The 27,244-nt window shown below is 39.9% G+C and overlaps 1 protein-coding gene across 9 annotated transcripts in view; it reads right to left on the reverse strand.

Moving 5' to 3' along the window:
* Positions 1-1,911: 1,911 nt before the first annotated feature.
* slc4a4a (solute carrier family 4 member 4a) overlaps positions 1,912-27,244 on the reverse strand; it is a 48,263-nt gene continuing 22,930 nt past the window's right edge. For 5 of the 9 annotated variants that reach the window (XM_047591437.1, XM_047591434.1, XM_047591431.1 and 2 more), the window contains 19 exons: positions 26,241-26,317; positions 23,053-23,210; positions 21,864-21,951; positions 21,085-21,239; positions 20,273-20,383; positions 19,401-19,575; positions 19,176-19,309; positions 18,616-18,890; positions 16,353-16,423; positions 14,529-14,714; positions 14,317-14,430; positions 14,013-14,174; positions 13,320-13,498; positions 11,504-11,576; positions 11,160-11,228; positions 10,570-10,743; positions 9,688-9,849; positions 7,231-7,310; positions 1,912-4,882 (listed from right to left, as the gene is read on the reverse strand). In XM_047591437.1, coding sequence (XP_047447393.1) covers positions 4,771-4,882; positions 7,231-7,310; positions 9,688-9,849; positions 10,570-10,743; positions 11,160-11,228; positions 11,504-11,576; positions 13,320-13,498; positions 14,013-14,174; positions 14,317-14,430; positions 14,529-14,714; positions 16,353-16,423; positions 18,616-18,890; positions 19,176-19,309; positions 19,401-19,575; positions 20,273-20,383; positions 21,085-21,239; positions 21,864-21,951; positions 23,053-23,210; positions 26,241-26,317 — 2,555 coding nt within the window. In that variant the 3' untranslated portion in view covers positions 1,912-4,770. Of the gene's footprint in view, positions 4,883-7,230; positions 7,311-8,065; positions 8,160-9,687; positions 9,850-10,569; positions 10,744-11,159; positions 11,229-11,503; positions 11,577-13,319; positions 13,499-14,012; positions 14,175-14,316; positions 14,431-14,528; positions 14,715-16,352; positions 16,424-18,615; positions 18,891-19,175; positions 19,310-19,400; positions 19,576-20,272; positions 20,384-21,084; positions 21,240-21,863; positions 21,952-23,052; positions 23,211-26,240; positions 26,318-27,244 lie in introns of all 9 variants that reach the window. The other 4 variants (XM_047591440.1, XM_047591439.1, XM_047591432.1 and 1 more) reach the window with 1 other exon arrangement.

Consider the following 27,244-nt stretch of genomic DNA (forward strand, 5'->3'; position numbering starts at 1 on the left):
TCCTTCGTGTCTGATAAGGATGGAAGATATGTACATCAAACAATGCAGGTCAGATGGGGAAGAACCATGTCTGCATCATTCTCAGTGACCATTAGTGTTAGACAAGGTGGAATTATTTCACCTGTTCTTTTTAATCTACATATGACATTATTAAAACAAGGTCAAGTGAGACATGTAGCGGCTGCAAAGTCTCTCACACAGGTTTTCAAAGATCCAGGTGTGATGAGTTCCTTTAACTCTAAAGTTTTCTGCAGTGAGTTCCAAAATTCAGAATGAGATTTGGGCACGTTTAATGAGTACAAATCGCTGGAGCGTAAACAGTAACTGTGTTTTTAGAGGTGCAACTACATAAATAGTGGGGAAGTACATCTAAGATAGGTTTATAAATAAAAATATGCTGATGTGTAAGGCTGCCACAGACGGACACTCAGCTGGAGCCATGTGGTTTGTTTGCAGTGACATTCACAAATAAAAGGTCGCTGTAATTTAGTGCAGGGAGGAAAGTGGCAGCAACCAACTTTTTCCTGGCAGCAAAAGAAAAATGACCTGCGACGGAAAAATTATTTTACCAGGTTTTCTAAAAGTCTGAACCAGTACCAGTATATTTACTTGAAGTACTTCTGTACTAGCAGTAGCAGTAGAGCTAGGGCCAGTGTGTAGTATTATTTGTACTAGTTGTTCATGTGGTAAAAGAATTTAGTATAAACTCTGTAGTGCATCAAATATCATGACAATTCGTCCAGTACCTGCTAAAGAATTTAAACTCATAAACACAAATGTAATGTGAAAGTTGCTGTATGATTGAATCCAGCAGTTTAGTGCAGACAGGAGGAAATGTTCTCATTTGTAGACAAGCCACAAGCGGGAAAACAAACAAAAATATCCAGTGAGCTTCTGGTCAAATGAAATGAAATCAAGCTTTATTGTCATTTTGACACACAACTGTAAAGCAGGCAGAATGAAATTCTGTTTCTCTCAGATCTGTGCAAACTTAACAAGAATAGTTAGAAGCCACAGTCACTGAGGTTAAAATAAAAAAATTCTGTTCTCTGTTGGTCCTTTATGCTCTTTATTCTCCGATCTCTGATGGCAGCAGTTCAAAGAGTTTCCTGAGAGAGTGTGAGGGGTCTCTGATGATCTTCCGGCTTCTTGCTCCGGCTCTGGAAAAGTTCTTGAACAGAAGGCAGCGAAAGTCTCGACTCTTTCCACTCTTGCCGCTGACCTCTGCAGGGCCTCCTCGTCAACCACAGCCTGTTTGTTGTTTGGGGCCTCGTCGGCTCCTGGGACTCAACAAGAGAAATACATTTAGTCTGTAACTCTGCTTGGCTGACACTAGAGGGAGCCACTGTATTAGAAGAAAGATGCACTTCAGGCATTAATGGACCCCAGGAACAAATTTCTGGCTAGGACTTATTTGCATGAGCTGTGTAACCTACATCATCATCATCATCATCATCATCATCCTCCTTATTATTGTTGTTGTCTTGTTGACAACTCTTTGTGTGTGTATTAGTGTGTGTGTACCTGGGTATGTGTACACATGTGGTGGCAGTTCCTTGATTTAGTTTCTTGTTGTAATGTTTTATGTTAAAAGTGATGTATAAATAAAGTTTGATTTGATTGTTGTTATTATTTTCATCATCAATTAATCTATTAATTTGCTTTTTTCCTCATTAATCAATTAACAGTTTAGTCAGTGAAGCAGTTTGAATCATCTAAAAACACCAAACATGTAATTTAATTTCATTTAGAATAAAAAATATTAATAAAATAAAATGCGGTTTTGCTTTGAATTCATTTTTAAAAAAACATAAATTTCTGCTCAAGAAAATATAATAAAGTTTATATTAAGGGACAGTAAATGAAGAACAGCAACGTTCTTTTATGACTGAATAGAAGCACGAAGCCATGACTGTTTGACAACTCTGTTTATTTTCAATATACATTTCATTTCAAAAATATAAATTCTAAAATAAAACCATTTCACCTGTTCTAAAAAGTCACAAAGTTAATCAAGAAAAAAAGAAAAAGAAATGAAGAAAGAAAAAAGTATCAGTATTCCATTACGGTTAAATTAACATTACATTTTCATTTCATGTTGTAGGTTTATTGTCTGACACGCCTCCAACTCCCCCCACATCTAAATGCCCTGGACGTTCGAGTCACAGTTACCGTGGACAAACGCTGATGTGGAGAATAAAATGACGTCTTGAATCGAAATGGACAAAAAAAAAATTTAAAAAATGAATTGAACACAATGGTCGTAATGGTTTGAGCCCCCGGGCATTTATTTATGTACAGGATTTACACAGAAAGAAGGCGGCTCATTAATAATCATCTTCGTCTCTGTAGTGGCGAGGGAGACGGTTTGTAAAGAAGTCAGGAAGTCCTTCAGTGTGCCCTTTAGAGACTCCGCGAGGAGACATTTTGCGTAGTTGTGCCGTACTTAAAGGATGCGTCCTTATCCATATCTTAATATGCGTCTCTACAGATGACGCAAACTTTGCACTCGGTCACAGAGATTCAGGGAAACAAGGAGTCAAGTAGCACAAACCTAGAAATGCACTTTCTTTGAGGACGGCTAAACTTCCTGCGTCAGTTTGTTTTGTTTACATGTGTGAGGCCGTGGACAGATTTCCATTTCAAGTGTGTTGACATGGTTCACGTCTACAGGATTCACCCGATTGTTTGAGCGGGAGTTTCCGTCAACAGCCAGTGCACATCTGGTTTCTAGTTGATGTCACACTCACGGTCAGCAAAGGTCTGAAAATAACAAGTTAAACTGACTCGTGGAAAATTACATTTTGTTGTTTGTGAGTCCCCGTTCTCCTGAGTTTCTACAGGCGAATGGAGAACGGAAAGTTACCAACACACATGTTAATGGGAAATACAAGACAGTGAAAAACATTGGAATTAACCATTAACGCTGGTGTGGACTCACTGGCCACGCTGTCTTCATGATAACTGTGACTGGTTTCTGTGTTTGGATTTAACGTAACACTCACATGCTATGTCACGTACATTAGAAGAAGATCTACCGGAATCTGGTTCTCACTGTACTAATTAACTGCACTGTATAAATTTTAATAATTAAAACAAAAAGTCTTGAAACATTAAGTTCACTCTTTGTGTTTCTTTACTTGTCAGCACTCCACAGCCAAAAAGTGCAGGTCCTCAAATGGCCACTAGGGACTGGCTCCAAAAATTAGTCAATTCCAACAGACATCTATGTTAAAACGTTCAAAATTACTACAGAAATAAACATGTTTACAGCCTGGTACGGTTTTTATATATATGTTACGAGACGATTTGTTTTGTTCCATGCTTAGAGGGACTTGTCTCCTTTGGGTGACAGGTCGCTGCCCATTTTGTGATCGGTCAGAAAGTAGGCGGAGTCAAGCACTGCCAAGATGGCGATGGCCCGGAGCCACCACACTGAACTACAAAAGTGGGTAGGTCCATCTTTACATATACACTCAGTGACTCAAACATGGGCTCAAGAAAGGTTCCTCTTTAACATCTGAAACACATTTTCCATTCACTTGCTCTTTGGAAGGATCGCCAAACAGTAGCCGGTGATTCTGTACGAACAGCGTGGCATGTGAGTGTCACCGTTTCCATATCAGACAATTCCAACAGTGTGAGAGAGAAACTGAAATAAACCTGCTGTGTAGTGAAGCTGACGCACTGCACGGAGCTTACAACAGTCCGATTCCTGTCTTTTAATCTTTGTCTCATATCGTTTCTGCAACAATTTCAGTCTGGATCTTTTATAAGCCACTTAGGTAAAAGTAGTTTGTGCAGCACAAACTATTACATGATATGTATCCCTAGTTAGAGTTTAAGTTTGGCTGTGGAAAATCGGATGATTTTTTTTAATTTTATTAATTTATGGCTATTTAACTGTTTTCTAAGCACATACAGAAAAAAAAGTTACCAATATACACAGATGACATAATCATTAAAAAAAAAGCAAAAAGGAACATTTAATTTAAACGAGTAACAAAAGCCTTGACGTGTGAAAGAAAATTAGAAAGAGAAGGTGACGCTATCGAAACGGCATCAAAAAGTGATCATAAAAATATTTACCTCATCTGCACAAACACGTGTGTGTGTGTCGTTAATTAGCTGTTAATCAGTTTAAATGATCTATTTTGCATTTCATCTTCTCAAGCTATAGCACAGTGAATCTCTTGAATCATTCCAACGCTACAAGAAGACGGAGAAAATATCAAAACCCCATGCTGCGTCAAAAATCAACATGTTGCATTTGTTCATGATAAGCATCGAGTCTAAAACAGGAGGTAGATCTATAAAAAAAAAAAAAAAAAAAAAAAAAAAAGAAAGAAACATCATTTTCCTGCTACAGGAAAAATCTTATTAGAGTAATTTCGGTTTATATAAAAATTCAGACATATGATATTTATATATATATATATTACATAAAAGAGCAGGGAGGGTGCTCCATGCGTGGTCAGACTGAGCTGCAGCAGCTTTTACCGTTGATCAGTGATATACTGTATGAGGAGGGGGGTAGTGAGGGTTAAATTAATCAGGCTGATACTGTGCAGAAGCTGAGGGGAAATTAATTAAAAATACAGGCTGTGTGTGTGTTGTTTTTCTAATGCATTCCCTTTTTCTCCAGCGTCACTATTAAAGTCTTTTAATAGCGGAAGGATGGAGACGAGTTAGACAGACTAGAAGTTGAGTCAGTGAAAGTAAGGTTTGTGTTGCGGGTGCTGCAAGTTGCCTGGGCGGTGGTTCGGTGCCCTACAGGGACGTTTCAGATCCTCTGCCCCTCCAGTAGAAGGAATTATCCTCGTCCGGGTCCATGTCTATTATAATCTGAGGCACAGCAGTCTTCAGCGGACTCATCTCAGGGCTGAAACACAGAGAGATCCTGTCAGAACAGCTAAAAACTCGTCTTAAACACACTTTTTGTCCCGGGATTATTGGTCATAATGACGTCATTTTTTAAAAGCAAAGTAGATTTAGTCAGTTACAAGCAGCCAATAAAACCCGAAATAAAAGAAACCTTATATCTCAGATTAGCAATGAATCAGTTCTATTGAAATGTCCTGCAATACAGTCAGAGAAATAAGTCATGTGACCATAAACCAGCCAGTCTGATCTCTGCAGCTAAAGACCAGTTAGAAAAAATAATAAGAATAATGCTTGCAGCTGCTTTTTCGCACATCATCCCGAACACTAATCTTGCACCGTCAGAGACAAATGTCGAGCAGACGGGGTCACACAAGAAGCAAAACGTGAGCCCATGTACACGGTAGCTGATGGATGGAGAAATATAATCTCCTCGTAATCTTTCGGCCGGCTCGTCCTGTCTTTTTACGACTGATTGTTTCCTCTAAAACCTCGTGCAAGCGTTCGCCACACAGCATTCATGCAGGTCAGTGCTGACGCGCAGACCGCTGTTACTCACTGTTGCATAAATAACATCTGCAAACCCAAATTCCAATCAAGTTGGGACGTGGTGTAGAAACATAAATAAAAGCAGAATACAATGATTTGCAAATCTGATTTTTTCAACCTATATTCAACTGAACACGCAACAAAGATATTTAATGTCCACACATTGACTCATTTTGATTTTTTTATGCCTGCAACATGTTCCAAAGAAACAAGGCCAGGGTCTTTCTGGGAGTTTCCTTTTAGACCCCATCATGAACTCGTCTGTGTGCAATTAACCCGGTAACCTGTGGACTCTTCCAAACAGGTGTTTTTCTTTAGCACTGTTTAACTTTTCTGCTCTTTTGTTTCCCCTGTGTCAGCTTATTTTGAATTTGATGCCTGCAACACGCTCCAAAGGAGTCAATATTTGCCATGAAACAATAAAGTTTGTGCAATAATATACAAAATAAAGTTATAGTTTTATGAACTGTTCGTGTTCCATACACATTGGTATATAATTCTAGATGTACATCTGTAATCAAAAATTAAAAAAACCCTAAAAAAAGTCCTTGTTTGTCCTGTTCTGCTATGCTCCTTAATTCAATCCAGTGATGACAAGTCAAATTTAATGTGCGATAATTTTTTGTTAGTGATGTTGAAAACCACAGATTTTCTTTCCGATCAGAGTAAAACTGAGGCTGGTATCGGCGATACTGATCCGATACGTTGTGTAAATGCACCCTAACGTGTCTTGTAAACTAAAAAAAAAGTAGTGTATTTCAAATCATGTCTTCATTAAGAATACAAGACATCAGAGTAATTTATTTATTTATTTTAAACTCTGAAGTATATTGAGGTAGTTGCCTCATTTACTATAAAGCCGAGCTAATACAACAACCCAAACACTAAAAAAAAAGAATAAGAAAAACAAAAGACTATTAAAATAAATTGTTGTTTAACTATTAACTATAATCTTATTTCTGACCCTGTTCTCTCCTCTTCTGTCCTCCTCATCATAAATGCCTCGTATTCTGTGTTGTGGTTTAACCTGAGTTGTTTCACAAGGTTTGTTGTGTTGCCACAACTCAATAGTTTAGTTACACTGTGTTCCTGTTAATGATATACATTACATCGAATGACTGAAGTATCGAAAGTGTCAATAATTTGATTTAAAAATCGGTTTTAGAGCATAAAGACCTGGGAAGGATCGATTTGCACATCATTACTTTTTGTACTTATTACAATCTATATAACAAACAACACATTTCTGTGCTGAGATTAGAAAAAAAAAACATTTTAACAAGGACAACACTGATTCCATGATAACTTTACTACAGTATTAAAAATGAAAAAGTGGTAGAACTGCCCTTTAGGTAAAACTAAATCAATACTAATGTTACGTCTTATGGTTAGCAACTGGCGGAGCCGAAGCTCTAGAGTGATTTGTTGGAACAAGTCAGTCACGGACGGAAACAAGACGAGAGGGAGGCGACAGCTGAGCTGACATATGGCGACCGGCGCTCCGCTTCCTATTGAAAAAATACAGTTTAGCCATAGATAAGCTAATTACCCTCGCTGACCTTTAAAGTTCAGACTAGCATTATACGTTAGCTAGCTTGCTAGCTCGCTCGCCTTCTGACCTTTTACAACCTTTAAGGCCACCAAGGCACCGATGACTGTATGAATAAAACAATCATATTGTATTTTGTTTTCTCTTCACCATTTATTTGGCTTGTTGTCAGTTACAGAGAGATTCCTGTCGGCACATTGAACCACCTCTCCCCTCCTCTCCCCTCTCTCCCTCAAACACAGACGTCTCACCTGGATAAGTAGTTGGCCTTGTAGTAGCGAAGCTGTTCAGCACGATGTGTGTCGGTCAAGGAATGACAGGGACTTCTCTCCTGTGGAAGGAAAAGAAACAGGCGTTAGTGCTCATAACATTTTATGTTTAAGTATTTGAGTAAAGCCCTAGTCAGTGAAAATGTAAATGATTAATAAAAAGTGTTAAAAGCAGGTGGTAAAGCGTCATAAGAAAGGGTAAAAGGGTTATTTATTGTTTGTAATTAAATGCCAAACTAAGGAACTAAAATAAATGCCTGTGTGGCTGTTGCTATCTTGATTTCAAACATCCTTACAGCTTCTATATTATACTAGTAACTCTGGAACATTTTAGTATCTGCACGGTTACTAATAAAGTACAATATTCGAGTGAGTTGATTTAATGTTTAAATGAGACTTTGTCCTGTTACATGTGAGGTACAGACTCACACGCATAATCTACAACAAAGCCAAAAACTGAAGAAAAAAGAATCATGAAATCCACAGTGGATATTTTAAAACAGACACACACAAACAAACAGGAACTGTTAACTGAAAAAAGAGCAAACATTCAAAAGGAAAGCAAAGACAGAGCGTGAATAGATTTCATGCATGTTTTAGAACACAAAACAGATCCAAAGGAGGAAGTCAAACAAGGAAACAATGTTAAAATCATGCAGTGGAAGTCAAAGCGGTGAGTGAAAGACAAAAAAAAAGGCGACAACTCTTTAGTGACGAGAGACGCAGAGCGGGAGTAAGGCAGGCTGAAGAGGAGGAGGAGGAAAAAGAAGAAGAATCTTTTTTCCTCCGGAGCTGCAGGTCGTCCGGGTCTACTCACTGTCAGAGGCCTTATCACCTAAGAAAGGCTGCTGCTCCATCATGTCCATGGGGATTTTAATGCTGGGGACATTCTCATTGTAAGGATAGTCGGACTGTTGGAGAGAGGAAGCACATCCTGAGATGGGACCTCCAGGTGTGTCAGTGAGTCACCGTTAACAATCACACATGCGCTTGTATTACTAAACCGGGGGTCTTCAACGATTTTCAGACCAAGGACCCCAATCTAATGGAGAGATTAAGTAGGGACCCCCTACCTACCATATATGTTCTATATTTAACTCGGTACAGTAATATTTAACTTATAATATGCATTATTATCATTTTGCATTCAATATTAAATACATAGGTGCCGTAAACATAAATATACCTGACATAAACATATCCCATGCACTGTTAGCTTCTCTTCTGCTAATATTGCTACGTGCTTCTGGGATTTCCCCTGGGGACTAAATAGTCTGTCGGCCAATAGCGGGGAACCTGACAGAGTCGGGTGTAATATGCAGCCTTGTGATTGGCTCAGCAGCGATAGGGGCGGGGCCTCGGCTAGTGCAGCATTGAAACGGTGCACTGTTGAGACAGCTCCTGTATCGCTGAATGAGTGAAGTGCTGACTGATAGATGACGTCTTCTGCCTTAATTTATCGCTTCACTAAAATATGTTGGACTCATGTTAATGTTTATTAAAAAAAAGTTAAATTAAAAAATAAACAAAAAAAAACAGAAAAATGTCTAATCAACCAACCCCTAGAGGTTGCAGACCCCCTGTTGAAGAACTATGTACTAAACCATTTTTGGGAGAAACATTTTTGCCTTTCAATCAAAGCATTATGAAATGCCTTTGACCCAAACATAGTGATGTAATAATGCAAAAATTCCCACAGGTTGTGGATTTATCTTTGGTGGACGGCTGCAGAAAATGTGACCAATATGCATGAAAGTATCATCAGCATAGAGGGAATAACAATGATAATTGGTACACGGGTAGCATGAGACAAACTTCAGCTAACTTTTGCATCCAGATGCACTTCAGCAATAAAAGCATTGATAGAGCCCAATGCAACAGTAAGTGCATCAACAAACAACCTCAACACAAGCATTTAAAAGTACAATGAATGACTGAATACCCAGCTCCATTCAAAAAGTCTCCTTTTTGTGTGTCCACTGCCACAACAAAAGAACCTTTTTCCAGCCTCAGTCACTCAAATCAAACTAAAGATTGTCTGAATCTCTGCATGAACCTAAAATGTTACAAATGCACAAATATAAACAGAATCATTACAACGTACCGTCACTCTATTTCATTCAAATGTCTAAAACAAGAAGTTATATGAAGCTCTAGAAAATCAGTCAACTTAAAACCAAAACTGAATTCTGGATTAAAACCTTCTCAGCTTCACAAACTGGAGAAACTACCAGCTGAAAATGAGAGGAAGATGACTGCACAAGGTGAAAAACCTCGACATTGGTTAACCAGTGGATAAATCCTCAGCTTATTCATGCAGCTGCAACGGAAACAAAAAAAACTTGGAATAGAGAGGAGGTTCTCGTGTCTTGAGGAAAGGTACGGGAGTGATGCATTCAAGTGGAGGTTTAAAACTAAAAGCAAAATCTAAATCCTTACGTCTTCAGCGTCGCTATCTAAGCTGCCGTGTTTCTTCTTCTTCTTCTTCTCGTCCTCCTTCTTCTTCTTGTCCTTCTCTGGAATAACATCGTCCAGGAAGCTGAGGTCGTGCTGGGAGAACATGTAGTCCATCGCTTTCCTGACAGCGACCAGAGCGAGGATCTGAAAGCAGCAAAGCAGCAGGTCGAACGGTTACAGCGAAATTGTTGACATTTAATCGATGTAGACTTAGATGGACTTTATAGATCCACAAGAGAAACTGCTTCATCACAGTAGCTCAGTTGTGCATAAAAGAAACTCTTGAAAACTGATAAATAAAAATGTCAATCAAAATAAAAAAAATATTGAAACAAAATACAATAGTATAAGCATATATATATACATATATATATATATATATATGCATTTGTACTATTCTACAAGAAATAAAATTAGCAGTAAACATACACTATATAATATACACACTACATATTTTAAAAAAATTAGTCAAGTTGCTCACATTAAATGGAGTAAATACAGTGTAGTATAGTGAGTTAAGAGTAAAAATCCATCTCATAAACAGATTAGTGAAAGTTACAAACTCTTCATGATGTACATTTCATATCAGGAAAAGTAAAAATAAGAACTGCATTAATTATTGAATAAAAACTAGTTGGGAGCGCAGCATATCGGGTCATGGAGTCGTGCAGAATCATGAATGAGAAATAATGAAAACAAATGAACTTTAAGTGTGAAAATCCAAAACCCGTGAAATATAAAATCTAAATCCATAATCAATATATCAAGGTCAATGACAAAGATAGCCTATTATTATACTCCAGGTTGGTATATAGTGGTAACCTTTGTCTTTGTAAAGTTAACCTCACTGTAAAGGTCTCGTACCATGACAGGGAACACGATGGCAGCCACAGTGGACTTGAGGATCCAGAGCAGAGCCAAGCAAAGGATCTGGATGAAGGTGAAGAGGTGGACCTTCCTGAGGGGAACGTGCCGCAGGTAAACCAGGTCGGGCTGATGCTTGGGTGGCATCAGAAGCAGCTTGAGACGATCCATGAACTACAAACGGACGAGAAGCACAAAGACACGTGAGCTCAGAAGGCAAGAACGCGTCCCATAAAAGTCACGGGTTGTCGATTTTCTTTTGATAAATGTTATTATGTTTCTTAACAACCCAATAAAGTCAACTACTCGAAGCGGACATATGGCAGTAAAAAAAAAAGAAAATCTTTAAATACGTGAACAACAAATAAAGGTTTAAATGTGGGGAAAAGAGGAAGTGTGGGGGTTGTGACAAGTGGAACAAAATAGGGTCTCGCTTAACACTTTCTCTAGAAAAGGGCGGTGGCACCAACTCATAATCACCACAAATGTTGTAATAATAATAATAATAATAATAATTGCATATATGTTACAATATTTTTGCAAATTAGCTCTCTTTACACACGTTTTCATTTTGTAATAAATAAACTTACTTGTACTCCGTTGAGAGAGGCGACTCCCATGTATAGGAAGACTCCATACAGCACAGGCATGGGGATGAACTTCAGTGAAAGAGAAAGAAAGATGCGCTTAAATAAAAAAAATACACACGGAGACACTACAGCTTTCACATCATGAGCGATACACTGTATTATTTTAACTGGTTGTGGTTTGACTGGTTGTGAATTGTGCGTACAGCTTCCTCAAACAAGATTAATATCTTGCTTCAGCACATAAGTTACATGAGAACAGATTCAAAAATATTTTATCTAAAACACGATGCTCAGCTCCTCTTAATTTAACTGTTTAACTGTTTTATTTTAAAAAGAGGAATTACCTTTAAAATCGGAGACATAAATACAGACAGTCCGGTCAGGATGAACACACACACACCGGTGGCTCTCTGCTCTCTGTAAAAGAAGAAAAATCTCTCCGGCCTCAATTCTCAAAAAAACTTCTAAGTGTCTGTTTGTAAAATTACAAGATTAGAGTCCAGATTTTATTTCACTGTTTGAGGTCCAAGCTGTATAATGTCGAATAACGGTGGCGTTTCCTGACACATTTCCCTGTTCTCAATTTAGTTTAACCAAAGCAAAAATAAAAAATAAATAAATAAATAAAACGCCACCAGCGTTTGTAGGAAGTTCAAAGCTATTGTGGATGTTTCAGTGTTTGTTAGCTCAGCTTACAGCTGACACATCAGGAGGCGTCGGAGGACAACAAGCAGGCGAGAAAACAAAACAGAAACACTCGAAAAACAACTTTATCTATTAATGGACCAGGAAAAAACAGGCAAACGTACAGAAATGTCATGTTTTAACACTGGTATTTAGAGAAGAACACAGAGTGACTAAAGATATAATGGAGAATTAATCTGAAAAGAGTTTTAAAAGATTTCCTTGGGATGAGAACAATAGAGAATTTCTCATTTTTCTGCACTGCTTTTGTGTTTTGAGACAACTAGCATTTGGCGAGACAGTTTGGCTTAATCACCAAACCAAAACAGGTTATTAACATAATCAGAATTACTTTATTAATCATTTCATTACAGCAGCTCCTACTCAAAGTGAACATGTGTTCTGAGTCGTTGCTCTATAATTACGTTGAATATGTGATATTGCACAGCGGGAAATTATTGCACATGGTGAGTCCAGAGTCCAATAAATATATAAAGAAATATGTACAAGTATATGAGAAGAAAGTGAACACGAGTTGTTGCACAGTATCAGTATAAATATGTGTTACTGCACACTCAGTGAGGAGTCCTACAGACTGACGGCCACAGGCAGGAATGACTTCCTGTGGTCAAACCACCACTTTCAGTTCACTACTTCTAACCACAAACTCACTTCATGCTCTTAACTTTCATTATAAGTGGTATGGAAAGTGGAAAAAATCTAACTGCTGATTATTAGATTATTTTGGAGCAGCGGTTTAAACCTCTGTAAATTGTAAAAGCAAAATTCTGCCCAAAAGAGTTAATTTAAATGCATTTATTTCCATATTTATCGTTCCAAAAGTCGTCCACTTATGTTTCTGGCCTGCTGATGGACACTGTCTTCTATGGTTGCCAGGTTAAGTTGTCATAGCGACCACACAGTGTTCCTTGGTGATTCTGCCTTCTTCTTGTTAGTGTGAACATTGTTCAGGTCAAGGACCCCCAGAACCGATACCCTACCTACTATATGTGTTCTATATTAAACTAGAGCAATTTCATAAATATGTATTATATGCATTCAGTATTAAACTATTCAAATAATGCACAGGTTCAAATTAATTTTCATTCATGTTCATTTTTCTTATTTCAAACATGTGCAGCAGTTAGGGAGGCTAATGCACATAAACATACATAAGATTTCACCTGGGGCCTGAATAGGATCTCTTTAAATGTGTGGGTTGAGTACCTCTGCTGACCCACCCCCCCCTCCAGACTTCCTGATGAAGACCTATGCTCTAACCTACAGATGGCACCACAGCAGTGGGGTAATTCTGACTTGTTGTGACTCTTAACATGATGCTTTAAAATTCCCAAGCAGGATTTTGGTATTATCTAACAATTAAAGTGTGATTGTTGCGTCCACGTGTATTCTGACATGGATCCAGATGGGACAGGACAATGTAAAGACCATTATCTGGGCTAGCGTCGTTCTCACCTCACGCCCAGGAACTTCGGCTGCTCCCCGGGAGCCGACGTCTCGGTCTCCATCTTCAGACTGTCGATGTGCGCGATGGAGATGACGGTGGCGGCCACGTACCACGGCAGGCCCATGAAGGAGCAGACCACGAGCAGAACAGCCACCCAGAACAGATCCAGATGGTAACCTGCCCCTTTCTGGTACAGACAATAAACACGAGGTCAGAGGCAGCGTATGTGCGTGCTCAAGTGACAGCTGCAGATACACGCAAAAACTAAAAAGCTGCTCTTGCACGGTTCAGTCTCATAATATATAGATGAATACGGCGAAGGATAATCAAAATACTGAGTCACCATTTATCTTTAGAGGGACGTGACACCATGACACATTGATATCAAACAAAATAAATTACAAAACTATTACAGAATTGACTCTGGCGTAAAGAGCCGCTTCAAAAAGGCCCAGTCACAGTCATGAAACATCTCTCACTCACATGGGAAGAATGATATTTAACTACAGTGTGAAGGCAGACCGTGTTCTCCTCAGGCTGCACGTTGTTGTGGCAAATGCATGAAAATCCTCACGTCACATAAATATTAGAGAAACTTAAAGGAGAAAAGCCCGCTCTTGTACCTCAATAGAAGATTTTTTTTGTGTGTGTGTGTGTTTAAGTTCTATTTTTATGTAATTGTTTAAATTTAAAAACGGCACCTTTAGCTTGTGCTCCTTCCTGTTGACGATCACAGCGGTGATCTGTTGGTCCATAAACACCAGTATAGTGACGAGAAGCGCAGGAAGAGCAGACGCCAGGTAAACCCACCAGGGGTTTCCTCCGAATGGGGGCACAAACCAGTCCCGCTTTGTACTCGTTGGCTACGAAGGAAGAAGACAGAAGCTTCAGCGCCACATTGTAATTGTCCGAGGTGTTTACTTACTTTATTTGAAACCACGAGAAGTCAAAGAATGTCCTTTAATACAAAAACAAAAAGAAAAAGGGGGGAAGGAAGGGGCTCACCTTGAATTCAGTTGGCACGATGAGTTTCGGAGTATCGACTCCTACAAGCATATCCACTCCACAGAAGATAAGGATGGCCAGGATGATTGCAAAGTCACTGATGAGTTTCCTCACCTGGGTCCCGGGACACACAAGAAAACCATTTATAATCTGCTGCTGTCAACCAGCTGGAAACGCGTTTGCTTTACTCAAAAACGTTTTCAGCGACTCACGGTGGTGGGGAAGAAGGGGCTCATCTTGAACTTCTTCAGACACATGGAGCAGGTGTAAGTGCCAAAGAACAGGATGAAGGACATGAGGGTGATGTCTGGGACGAAGTCGCAGGCCTTTCCCACCAGCTCTCCGTTGTACTTTAAGCACTCTGTCCTTGTGAGGGACGACCACGTGGCGTTCATGGGCTGCGCGGAATTAAACAAAGAGCATTGAGATTAGAATTAAATATTTTCATGCAAATCAGTGCAGCTCTGAAACTTCTACTCAATAAATGCTCTCTGAGACTTTCATGGTTTTGGGCTTAAGACCAGGGATGGGCGGTTATACCGGTTTATACTGAATACCGGTATATTTTTTTTACATTATGATATGAGTTTTTAATATAACGGCATACTGATTTTTTCATTACACAGTTTGAAACACTGCTCCTTGAGACGCTGTTTCAGAACGAACCATTTTGTCTGTCTTTTATTTTGGGAATCATGCTTTGTGCTTCCTGTTTTATTTTGCCGAGTTCCTTAGTTTCCTGTCGGTCATGTTTCCTTGTGGTTTTGTCGTGTCTGTCCATGTCATGTTGTGTTTCCTGTTTTATTTTGTCAAGTTTCTGGATTTCCTGTCGTGTTTCCTTGTGGTTTTGCCCTGTCATGTCTGTCTGTCATGTTGTGTTTCCTGTTTTATTTTGTTAAGTTCTGGATTTCCTGTCGTGTTTCCTTGTTTGTCCCTTGATTGTTCATTGGTTTCACCTGTGTTGAATGTCATCATGTGTTTCACCTGTGTCTTGTTAGCTTTGAGCTCTCTTTTATATGTACAGTCCTGCTTTCCCTTTGTTCCTGGTCGCGTCGTTAATGTCTTCAAGCCCCATGTGCCATGTCTAGATGCCATGTTGACGATTTCTCTTTTGATTTTTGGATTTCACCTGCCTTTCTTGCAGCGCCTTTTGTTCATTATTAAATATATTGTTTGAATTCCCTGCCTGCCTCATCTATAGTCCTGCATCTGGGTCCTCACCTCTACAGCCTCCTCCAACCTGACGGTCACTGTGAGGCATGGTGAAGATGGAAAGGTCCGAAAAAAAGAAGCAGCAGGACCAGAGGGAAAAAAAGGGGCTGTGTCGGTTGTTCCCTGATTTCTGGGGACACTCCCTGTTTGGGATGACCTGTCCCCCTGGCTATAGCTGTCCCTGAAAGTGTCCCCAATTTTATCTTTTAATAAATGAGAAAAAATGTTGCACGCAGACTACAATTATTACGGTAGCCTGCTATTGACATTACAGACCCTGTTTCTACATTTCATCTTGATAACTTTTTAAATCTCTGAGCTGTAAATGACCCCAGATTTCCACATCATCAATCAGTGCAAACACGGAGCCATGCAAACCTGTTTGACTACTAGTGTGGGATTATTCTACACTATTTGCTCATCATCATCCTTAATTGCTCCCTCAACCAGTAGAAAATGTTGTAAACACCTACATACATATACATTTTTGGTCGTACGACCCCAGTCCTACTTAAGACTCAGATAAGGCACCACCAAGAGTCACGATAACCTCAAGCATCTTATCTGAATGTTCACTTTTCCCTTTTGATCTTGTTGAGCTGACAAACACGTTACAATCGACCTTGTCAGATTATATTGACAACTTGTGGCTGACATGAGGTCTGCAACCCAATTGTCTTCAGTTGCAGTAAAGTAAAAATGTGGAAAATAGATGCTACAGTGCAGAATATAATGTAAAGTTTGGTTGAGATAGTTTACTGTAGAATAAACTCACTCAACTCAAGAATAATCACTTTCAACAATTTCATAGTGACCAGACTTACCAGATCAGTGTTGTTCCAGTACCAGACTGCAGTACCACTTAAGGGATCGCCAATGATTTCAGTACTGTTTTCTGTAAAAAAAACAAACAAAAACAAAACATTTCTTCTATAAAAAATACTTTTAACAGCGTAATAAATAACTTCTGTGTGTAAAACATAAAAAAAAAAAAGAGGTTTATCATTTCTACAGTGGCCATTTAATGTACCTTCATTAGTCTGTAGGACTAAAATGTCATACTGCATAAAATTGTGGGGATCAACCAATAAAACTATTATAAATTCAATGGGCCTCCTGCAAAAAGAGAGTCATACGTACAAAATAGCAATAAAACTGATAATTATGCTCACACAAATTCATTGTTTCTAAATTGGCATGAATGATTTATTGTATTAGAAAATAATGCAAATAATATTTAGAGCAAAATGAAATCAAAATCAGACCTCCAATCTTTTTAATACGTTTTTTTTTTTAAACTTTTTGTTGTACAAAAAACAAAAAAGTGCTTGAATGAATGATTTATGTTTTTTGAAAAGTTCCTTAAATTGTTTAGAGGCTATGCTAGGTTAGCATTCTTTGCTTCTGTATGTGCCTGTTTAGTCACTGTTATATACACGTTTATACCGACTATCTGTATTAATTACACTGTAGTTGAATAAAAATACTATTACTATTACTAAATGTAATATACAAGTGCTCCAACATAAGTATAGACCAGTTAAAGGGGTTAATCTTATCTTAGCCAAATCTTTATCCCCAATTTCCCGTCATCTTTCTTCTGTTGCCGTCTAAAAAATTCCTCAGAAAAGAATTTGAGCCAAAGGATCAGGCGACAGTCTGACCAATTTTTCCCTCCGTGGAATTAGACCAGTTGCTTGGCTGCAGCGCCAGAGTCTCTCAGACTCACTGCCTGCGAAACACCGTTGATATGTCAGCTGCTTACTCATCTGGAGTAAGCACCTGTTCTGGTAAACAGTGTACTCTACTGTTGGGGGAGCGGCGTGGGGAAAAAATATTTCTATGTGTGTGTGTGTGTGTGTGTGTGTGTGTGTGTGTGTGTGTGTGTGTGTGTGTGTGTCGGAGAGTGAAGGCAGCAGGGGATTTCCACTAATTCACGGCTGTCCCCTCTTCTCCTCCATTCTCCAACCAGACAGTAATTTGAACCACGCGAGAGGCTGCCATCTTTGACTCCTTAAAGCCACAAGCTCTTGTCAGTGGATATTCACACACCAATCAGGCATAACATTATGACCACCTTCCTAATATTGACTAAGTCTCTCTCGTGCTTCCAAAACAGTTGTGGCTCATCAGAGAATGGACGTGGGCCTTCTGAGGGTGTCCTGTGGTAACACAATATTATTAATGGGGTCCTTGGGTCTTATGGGTTGAGGGGAGGTGCTTATGAACAGCATATTTTACTTAAAGGTCCCATATTATACATTTATTCAATAATTTAGTTTTAATAGGCTGCTTGTGTGTCTGTACCTTTAAATGCTAATGAGCTGTGTCTGTCCACACCTACTTCTGTTGGCGTTACCATGTGCTAATGTTTATATGGTGGATTTATGACTATGGCTGGTAGAGATGCTGAAGAAGTTCGGACTCTACATCTGCAGCAGGATGTTTCTGAATAGTTAGTTAAAAATATTGTGTGTTAGTTTGTTTGTATGTGGTGTTACAGTTACCGCCATGTGGCTAACGTTAGCTTCTGATGACTGCAATAGAAGCTGTTATGGTTCGTTGATGCAGCCAACAACAGAGCAACAGCCTTTGCCATGTATGTTTGCGTAGAGAAAACATTTTAGAGGGTGGGCTCATATATCCGGGGAGCGGGTCAAAGGCGGAATCCACAAGTGGTTATTTCCCCACATGACGTCAAGAAGGGAAAAATCTCAGATTTGCCCGTTTGAGCACACATTCACTAAAAAGTGGAGCAAGCAAATGAGGGAAATTGCAGATTTCTTTTTTACTTCTGGGGCTTCATACACAGGCCATTACTGTGAGAAAATCTTCATTAAGTGAATTTTGCATAATATGGGACCTTTAAATTGTTCTTTTTTTTTTAGTATCTGTAAATGAATCTCATTCCAATAAATGAAACCAGTTGTTTATCGCAAACTAACATCCTTCACAAAATGTTCCCTTTTTGGAGGCAAGATGGGAACATTTCATTCACTGTGCATGAGAACCAAGAAAGAAGAAAGAAAAGAACCAAGAGCAATGTGTGTCTTCACCGTATCCCAGTGTAACGCGACCTGATCTCACCTAAGACAGTAGGAGCCATGCAGAGGCAGTCATATTGCGTGACGTATTCCATCTTGAAGTCTGAGTTGATGGGGTAGTGGTTAGCCAATTTGATCATCTTCTTGAAGGCATCGTAGATGAAGATGAAGCTAATTAGGCAGGAGAAGCCCTCCTCGGTGAAGCGCGTGAAGTACTGAACCATGAAGCTGGCGTCGGTGGCCACGAGCACCAGACAGAAGAACGCCGACCACAAGCCGATCCACAGGCGGAACTCCAGGTAGTCAAAGTCATTTTCTCTGAGTGGACAAAGAAAATAAAATAAACACCTTTTAAGAAGAGTGTATGCTGTGATTTAGAGAGGTCATTATTGCAATTGTGCAATATTATAATAAGTTATCATAAGTTATGATATAAAATATAATTCCTTATAAGGTAACAGTATGTAAAGTACCTTTTGTCCTCAAAATGTCTTAATATTTTCAGTTAAACATCATTTTCTTTTTCTTCTTTTTTTAATCATGGTTGGCATTTTTAATGAGCCTTTAGTAACTGGGCCTGCCTGAGAAAAGCATGCAACATACTTGCTGAAGTTGAACAGCAGCCGTTCAAACACCAGAACGGGACCAGTGCTGCTGAGGATGGTGAGAGGCTGTCCAGCCAGTAGACAGAAAACTCCACCCGCAATGGCCGTTCCCAAAAAACTCTCCAACACGCCCTGCACACGAGCAAGAAGGGGAGGGGGGGACGATTAACGGGGGAATAATTCAGCTCTGCGAACCGCTTCAAGGTTCAGATCTCACTCTGACCTGCATGTTTTCTGTAGCATCTCCGAGCAGACCCCCGAAGGTGATGGCGTTTGTCACAGTTCCCAGGTAAATAAACATTATGGCCGACAGGGCCTGGATGTGGAACGCGTCGGTGAAGTCGCTCACAAAGAAAGGCGCTTTTCTCTTGATGTCAAGTATGAGACCTCCACAAAACCTGGAGACGGAAAGAAACACGTCATCAGATTTGAAACAATAATCACATGTACAGGATTGACAGGAAGACTTACACATATGCTCTACACATAAATGACACTGACAGCAAATGAAAATACTACAAAGACCATCCCCTTTGAGTCTTTCCACACTTTTTTTTATGGATTCTGTGGACTACTTTTAAAGCCAAAAACATTTCATGGTACAGAAAAGACATAATCAAGACTATGTGGAAAGCCCCAGTACACATCACTCTATTCTACAACTTTCACTGCTACTGTTCTACCAGTTTTGCGTGATCGCTTTCTTTGCAGCCTCTTTTCCTACTTTTTGTATATTTTTCTGTAAATCTATCACACTGCTGATATTTTGTCAGTCACGCTGCACTTTGGATGATTGTTCAGGTGTTTAATGTGGACTTTCCACTGTAGCCTGTGATTAATATTACCCCTCTGGGTCCTGTGGGTTAAGGGGGGGCCTCTGTGGATCATCCCACAGATACTTGATCAGTTTGGGATCAGGTCAACACTTTGTGCTGTTCTTCATGTTTTTTTTTTAGCTGTTTTTAAACTGTTTTTGTGTGCGTGCTTGTGTCAGGCTGCATCCTGCTGGGGATGGCTGCAGAACACTGAATTGACACAAAATCATTTTTATTCACTTCTCGTCAGTGGTTTTAATGTTGTGGCTGATCGGTGTACCTTCCAGTGTTCTTCAGTTCTTCCCCTCCACCGTGTCCACCTCCTCCGTGACCTCCATCATGAGGCATGTCTCCGTTCATCTGAGAGTCTCCACCTGCGTACATGTTTTTCCTAAAAAAAAAAACAAAAAACAAAATAAACATATAAATGCACAGTTTGGTTCAGCCTGCACAGCCTACATTTGACCTCTGACGAACATTTTGATCACTCGGAAATACTCCTGCTTTACCTTTTGCATAAAACTCGTATATATAAGAAACAACTGCTGCTCTTTTATAATTCAACACTGCGCTCTACACCTGGATGCACTCCAGTAATTTTGCAACTACTGCTTTTCTATAACATGATGCAGCAGCTGCTCACACAGCACCCGGAGCAGGCACACATTTGTGGCCTCGTACATGATTCATAAAGAAGGTCTTGCACTTATTTTCTCAGTCTTCTCTTTTTTAAGGCAACCCTCTGAATATGTGTCAGCTTAAGTATAACCAAGTCTTGGTTTAGTGTGTTCTCTGTGTGCATGTGTGTGGGGTTAATGAATTACCAGCAGTCTAATATACAGACTGAGCTCCTGGATGAATCAGTGAACACTTGTGGGTTTATGATAGTAATTATTGTCACGTATTATTTATTTATAATCCTGAAGATTAGATCCTCTGAAGTGTTCGACACGCTACTGATGTGTGATGTTTGCCTACTTCATATCTGTAATGTTGTGATGTAATATTCCAGCTTTTCTCTTTCAAGCACCATCAATTAAACTAGAGTGAAAATAAACCGGGCATCATATTTACATATGTTAGTTAACAGACCTTTTATCAGAGGAGGGGAGGGATTTCGGAGGCTCTATCCTGATGGCAGGGTCCCACTCTCCAGGAGGAAGCACGATCACCTCGTCCAGGAACTCGTCTATACCAGCCAGCAGGTCCTGTCTGTCCTTGGCTTTGTATGCGATGTCGTGAAAGACCTGAACACAGAGGGGCGCTGGTTAAAGCATGTAGTGTCACCAGGAAGCAGACTGTGTCATCATACTAATGCAGATTCATGTAGAGCGCAGCATGCACCTGAATAAATTGTCTTCATTAGTTAAAACATAAATCTTCTCTGTTTAATGGTGGCATACTGTATGTAAAATAAAAGAATAAAACAATACATTCAAAACTAAAAATTTACTTTTTTTCATCAGGTTTGAAGAAATGACGAATGGTTGTGATTAGTATTCCTTATTATTTAGCGTAGCTCTAATGCAGTTCACTTAAATTTCTACTTACTACCTTGTTCAGAAATTACAGAGTTATCTTCACAGTATTAGTGTGTAAGTACTGGTATGACTTGTGAATGTTAACTGAGCTCAAACTTCTTTTCAAAAGTGCCAAAATTGGACGGATCATAATCCATTATTGTACCACAAACTGTCTGAATTATGTCAGCAAACAATAACAGGAACAGAAATATAAGTATTCTGCCGAAACACATATTTGCAGACAGGGAACAAGGAATAAAAAAAGGAATAGTTGTCTGTGTTGCAGCGCTTCACTTTATTTTATTTTAAACGAAACACAGATGGGGTGCGTGTTACTGGCGGTCTAACCTCATCTGACATCAGCGTGGCGATAGCTCTGCCAATCTCATGGTACGACTTGGCTTTGCCTTTGGGTCCAAGCAAGATGAACAAAAATCTGCAAAATGAATAACGGACAAGAGAATAATCATTACATAACTGAAGAGTTCTTTCAAAGGAACAATATGTGATATGTTTATCACACTAAAACACTACATGTCCGTGTTCCGTCTTCTGAGATTAGCGTCACTTTCACTTTTGTGTGTGTTCAGGTGTGTGATTCAGGTTTTAACAGCCTCTCTTCTACAGTCATCCATCGACTGCAGAAAGGCTGCTACCTTATGACAACCTTCCTAATATTGTGTAGTTCTCCCTTGTGCCTCCAGACACAGTTGTGACTCATCAGACAATGGACACGGGTCTTTGGGTCCTATAAGGCGAAGGGAGGGGCCTCTGAGGATCATCCCACAGATACTTTGGGATCTAGTTCAGAATTTAGAGGCCAGGTCAACACCTTGTGCTGCTCTTCATGTTTTTGTTTATGTGTGTGTGTCAGGCCGCTTCCTGCTGGGGGTGGAGTGTTATTGCTGTGGGGTGGAAGTGTCTGTTCTGGCCTAGATGGGTGGCACATGTCAAAGTGACATCCACATGAATGAATGCCAGGTCATTCTGCCATCAGAACAGTGAGTTGCCACAAGATGGTCATTCACCTCTCCCGTCAGTGGTCATAATGTTATGCCTGATCGGTGTGGGCCATCCATCTTTTCAGTTACCTAATAACAACGCTAATTAAGATTACAGCAACAAATCCATATTTTTTCCTAGAAAGTATGAAGGAAATGCGACATATATAAAACATTTACTAGTTCATACAACTACAACTGTTTTCAACTACTAGAATTTATGGCTCCTTGGCAACAACAATACAACAGGAATGATACGATTTATGATACTAGAGCCAGAATAAGCTACAGCTCGAAAAGTAGGTCAACACACGTGTTTTATATTAGCACTGCAATAAATGTTAGATTAATAAAGCTCAGCGTGTGCCTAATGCTTGTTGGTGTGTTTCATAGTTGAAGGTAAACACAGGCGACACACATCATCCCCCTACACCTGTTCACATTATGCCACCGACTTTTATGAACTTTTATGAACTGCAATTGCACCGAGACAACGGTTTCCATGAATCCGGGACGGAGTCATGTTTTTAAATCACCTTGTGGGAACAGGAACCTCCGTCAGGGCTCCCAGCATCACAGCTTGCTGCAGACGAACAAACGCCACAAAGGGTGCGTCCAGGAAGTCCACCTCCCCGACCAGAACGTTGGAGGCCTCCGCGTCTCTCGGCAACTTCTTCATGAACTTGTTCCTCAGCTGGACAGGACAAAAGAGGCCGACGAGAGGCGGCATTAAATGTTACGTTCACACCAGCAAGCTGCCTCGAACGCTGCACTCTGAATTAAACATCCTACATCAAACCGGACAATGGCTTTCAGTTTGAAATACCAAACTGAGAGTCTCCCGTGGTATCTAAATTAGAAACAGGTAGCATCATGAGGTCTGTATTTCTTCCTCACGTGGTGTTGGTGGAGTGTTTAAAAGTGGAGGTCAGACACCTGCTGAGCTCCACAGGTTCAACATTTTACATTTTACATAGACATTTTGAGCAGCTGCCATCAGATCGCAGGTTCTGCTGTCCAGCCTGTAAGACCCAGAGGACGTTATTCTCCTCCTGAACTCTAAGGGTGTTACAATAACTTAAGATTTAAACTTGTGCAGTACTCTCTCATGTGCAATATTACAATATCCCTCTCAATTTAATCCATGCTTCATATTATTTATTGCTGTACTGAATCTGCTATTTAACATTTTTTTATATAATGATAAATAAATAATTTTTTTTCTGATTCTGATAAATGTGATGCAGCAGCTTTTGTGGTGTAGACTGTGTTAAATTCCAACGTTATCATAAGACCTATGTGACTGACAGACTTACTGTATTCACTGTTTTTGCTGGATTGTGCTACAAAAAGTATTCCTTGTGCAGTGCTTGACCAAAAACGAACAATAAACTAGAGAAAACCAGTGAGTCAGTGAGATAAAAGCAACCGGGCAATCTGTAGAAGCTGCTTGTTTTACACCAGTTTTCTTAATTGCTTGTTGGATGAATCGCCAACTGGGAATTACACTGATCAGGCATAACATTATGACCACATTCTTAATATTATGTAAGTGTCTTTTCCAAAACCAGTTTGACAAAGGACATGTGTCTTCTGAGGGTGTCCTGTGGTGTCGGAAAACAGGATGTTGTTGGGGGGGGGGGGCTTTGGATCCTATGGGTTGAGGGGAGGGGCCTCTGTGAATCATCCCACAGATACTTGATCAGTTTGGAATTTGGAGAATTTGAAGGTCAGGTCAAAACCATGTGCTGTTCTACATGTTTACTAAAATGTTCCTAAAGGCCATAATGTGGTGGCTGATCAGTGTATAGCATGAGAGCACTTTTGTCTTTACGAAAGTTTAGTTTAAAGTAAAATGACGACTTTCTACTTCCCATCATGTACCAACCAACAGAGGGGAACAGAATAAAAGCACTAAGTCCGAGGGGAATGAATCAAAAGCACGACCTGGATGTCCTCAACCTCTGAGGACTGAAATCTCATAAACTCAAGCAGATCCAATCAGAGGCCGTTGAGCCTCCTTGGCAAATAGTTTGTCTGCAAATGATTGAGAGGTCGAGAGGTTAAACCCACATAACTGCACACCATGACCTGTGTCTGATCACAGCTAATCCACGCCACGCTGCCTTCCTCGACCACTTACACCTCAGTCTGGTCTGGGAAACATAAAATCTTGTTTTTCTTTTCTTTTCCCCTATTAGGCTTTGCTTGATTGTGTTTTTTTAATCTGAATCATTTTCTAATCGGGTTTAAGGAAACTGATGGATTCTTTTAAGGGAGAACAGGTGTTTCTTGTTAAATGATTGTTTTGCTGAGTTTAAGAACAAAATGTTTAACATGTCAAGATTAAACGTATGCGTCCACTTGATTCTTCTCTAAATCTTTGGATGTGAATGCGCACAGCTCTCGTCTCAGTCATCATCTCTCATCTTTAAATTACTAAAGTACAGAAGTGGTCAAGGCATGTGGAGACTTCTGACTGGTATTAATAGGCGGGTGAGTGGGTGTGGAGGAGCATCGGTTTACGCTATGTGCTTCCTGTCCAGTTGTCCCTCTCCTGCTGAATCTGTCCCACAGGAGAACTTAATGTGTGGCTCTGACCTAATTCTGTTCTCCTAGAGGCCCCGGAGAGACTGGGAGCAAATGTCTGCCATGAACTCTGATCATCTAGCGAATTCAACTGTCAGAATACAGTAGAATAAAACAGAGTGATCTTCATCACCACTGTGATCGTGTTCATTGCCTCAAAGGGAGGATTAATTCAGCCTGATACCGTTGATGAATTATTTCACACAAGTCGATGATCTCTTACACATTGCTGGGCTCGTCCTCTGTGTGCCTTTTTGTTTTTGTTTTTTTCATTTACCCATCAAAAAGTGACTAAATGTAAAACGTGCAGGCCCTTCGTCATGGATAACCTTAAGCTTTAATATCATTAAAACGAATTAGCTATATAAAAATTCACCTCATGCGGTTCCAAGCTGTACCAGAACGTACACATGGAGAATGAAAACTGACTTGCATCCATTTGAAGAACTGCAGGGTTTGGCCCTTGATGTTGGCTTCACTTCAGTTGTTTCAGTATTAAGTTTCTGACCCGGTCTCAATTAAGTCCGAATAAGGAATATTTCTGTATTTCAATGGCTGCACTTTTGACACTTGCAGCTGAAACATATTCCAGGCGGATAAGACACGATATGAAGTCACTGCTATATCGCTATGGCAGATAATCTAAACTGGTGCAATGATACGTTGTTAAGCCATGTGGAAGGATTATATAAACACAGGTTCAGAGCAGCTGCAGCAACATGAATGATCATAGACAGCAGTTGTTGAAAACAATGCAATGCAGCCGTTATCATTTCTGCATCAGCAGCACACGTGGTCTCTCAGCTCTGCAGGACATGAAGCTACATGAGGGCAACACCCAATGCTTCTGTCTAAGTCAGATTTGAAAGACATTTGCTGTTGATAAATGGCATTTCAATTAGGATGTTAAATAAATATTTGACGGCCGTCACCTCTGCTGCCCAAATTATTAAATTTCAATTAAGTTTTGCATCTACAACATCAGGTTTAATTAATTTTTAATGAGCCTACTTAATTGAGGTCAGTGTAATTGTAGGTGGTGACAGTTCTTGCACACATCTGGCCACATGATGTTTCGGTGAATACAGTGCGTAAACGCTACATAAATACTCTGCAGATGATCAGGCTGGCTCACCTGGTCTTTTTCCGGTTTGTCAGAAATGTCGTTGAGGCTACTGGACGTCAGGTTCCGGGGAGTTGTGGTGGGACTGTCTGTTAAGACAACACTGGAGCAGTTAGATCAGCTTCACCTTCAGCCAGGAGCTACTGTACGAACTGAGTGGAAGAGGATGGCAGAGACCCAGGAAATGACAGTGGCCCAGACAGTTTGCTCCACATGCAGCAAACCGAAAAAAAGAAACAGACAGCAGCTTGTACACATGCAAACCGCAGCGCACACAGAGAAATTTCAGTCACCGCTGACCGTCACCGAGGACAAAGTCTCAGGAGCCCGTCACTCATCCGGCAAACCGCTACAGCATTTAAGCACAGTAATAATCAGACAACAAGTCAATCTACGGTCTCTTTTTTAAAACGATATCAAACTTGAATTTGTTCAAATAGATTCAATTTTACTATGTTGTCTTGTTTGCCTAATGTTGGTTTGACAATCGGTCTAAAATGATCCTCTATCTTTCTCAAGCTTTGCCCATCCAGTGCAGAAATAACTTGGATTGCATCAATGAGGCGTCCGCTCTTTCATCCACGCCCTGAAAATAATCTGCTGAGAACATCCGGTCATCTTAGTGTCCTTTCTCTCACGTCAAAGTCCTCCACTAAGTGCATTCTTCATCTAAAGCAGGTGAATCACACATCACACTCCGCTTGATGCTCTGCTGACATTTGGTTTTTCGATGTGACAGCGGAACGTGACCTTATGTCACTCCCAGAGCTGCCACAGATCAGAAAAGGTATCCAGAGAGGGGTAAAAACCTCAGCGGGTGCAAAATCTGGTGCCACTGTAGCCTCTTGTACATCTGCCCCCTCAGCATTGTGGGTAATAACATGTATGTCAGAATGATGCAGCCAGTATATCCTTCTTTTTACATAAGAGTAGATAATTAAATAAAATATTTTAAATAGTAATAGAAGATAAATTAGATAAGGGTCAAATACAGCTATCAATATAATAACCTAAAC

This window comes from Mugil cephalus, chromosome 8 (genome assembly GCF_022458985.1).
Source record: "Mugil cephalus isolate CIBA_MC_2020 chromosome 8, CIBA_Mcephalus_1.1, whole genome shotgun sequence".
NCBI classification, from domain to species: domain Eukaryota; kingdom Metazoa; phylum Chordata; class Actinopteri; order Mugiliformes; family Mugilidae; genus Mugil; species Mugil cephalus.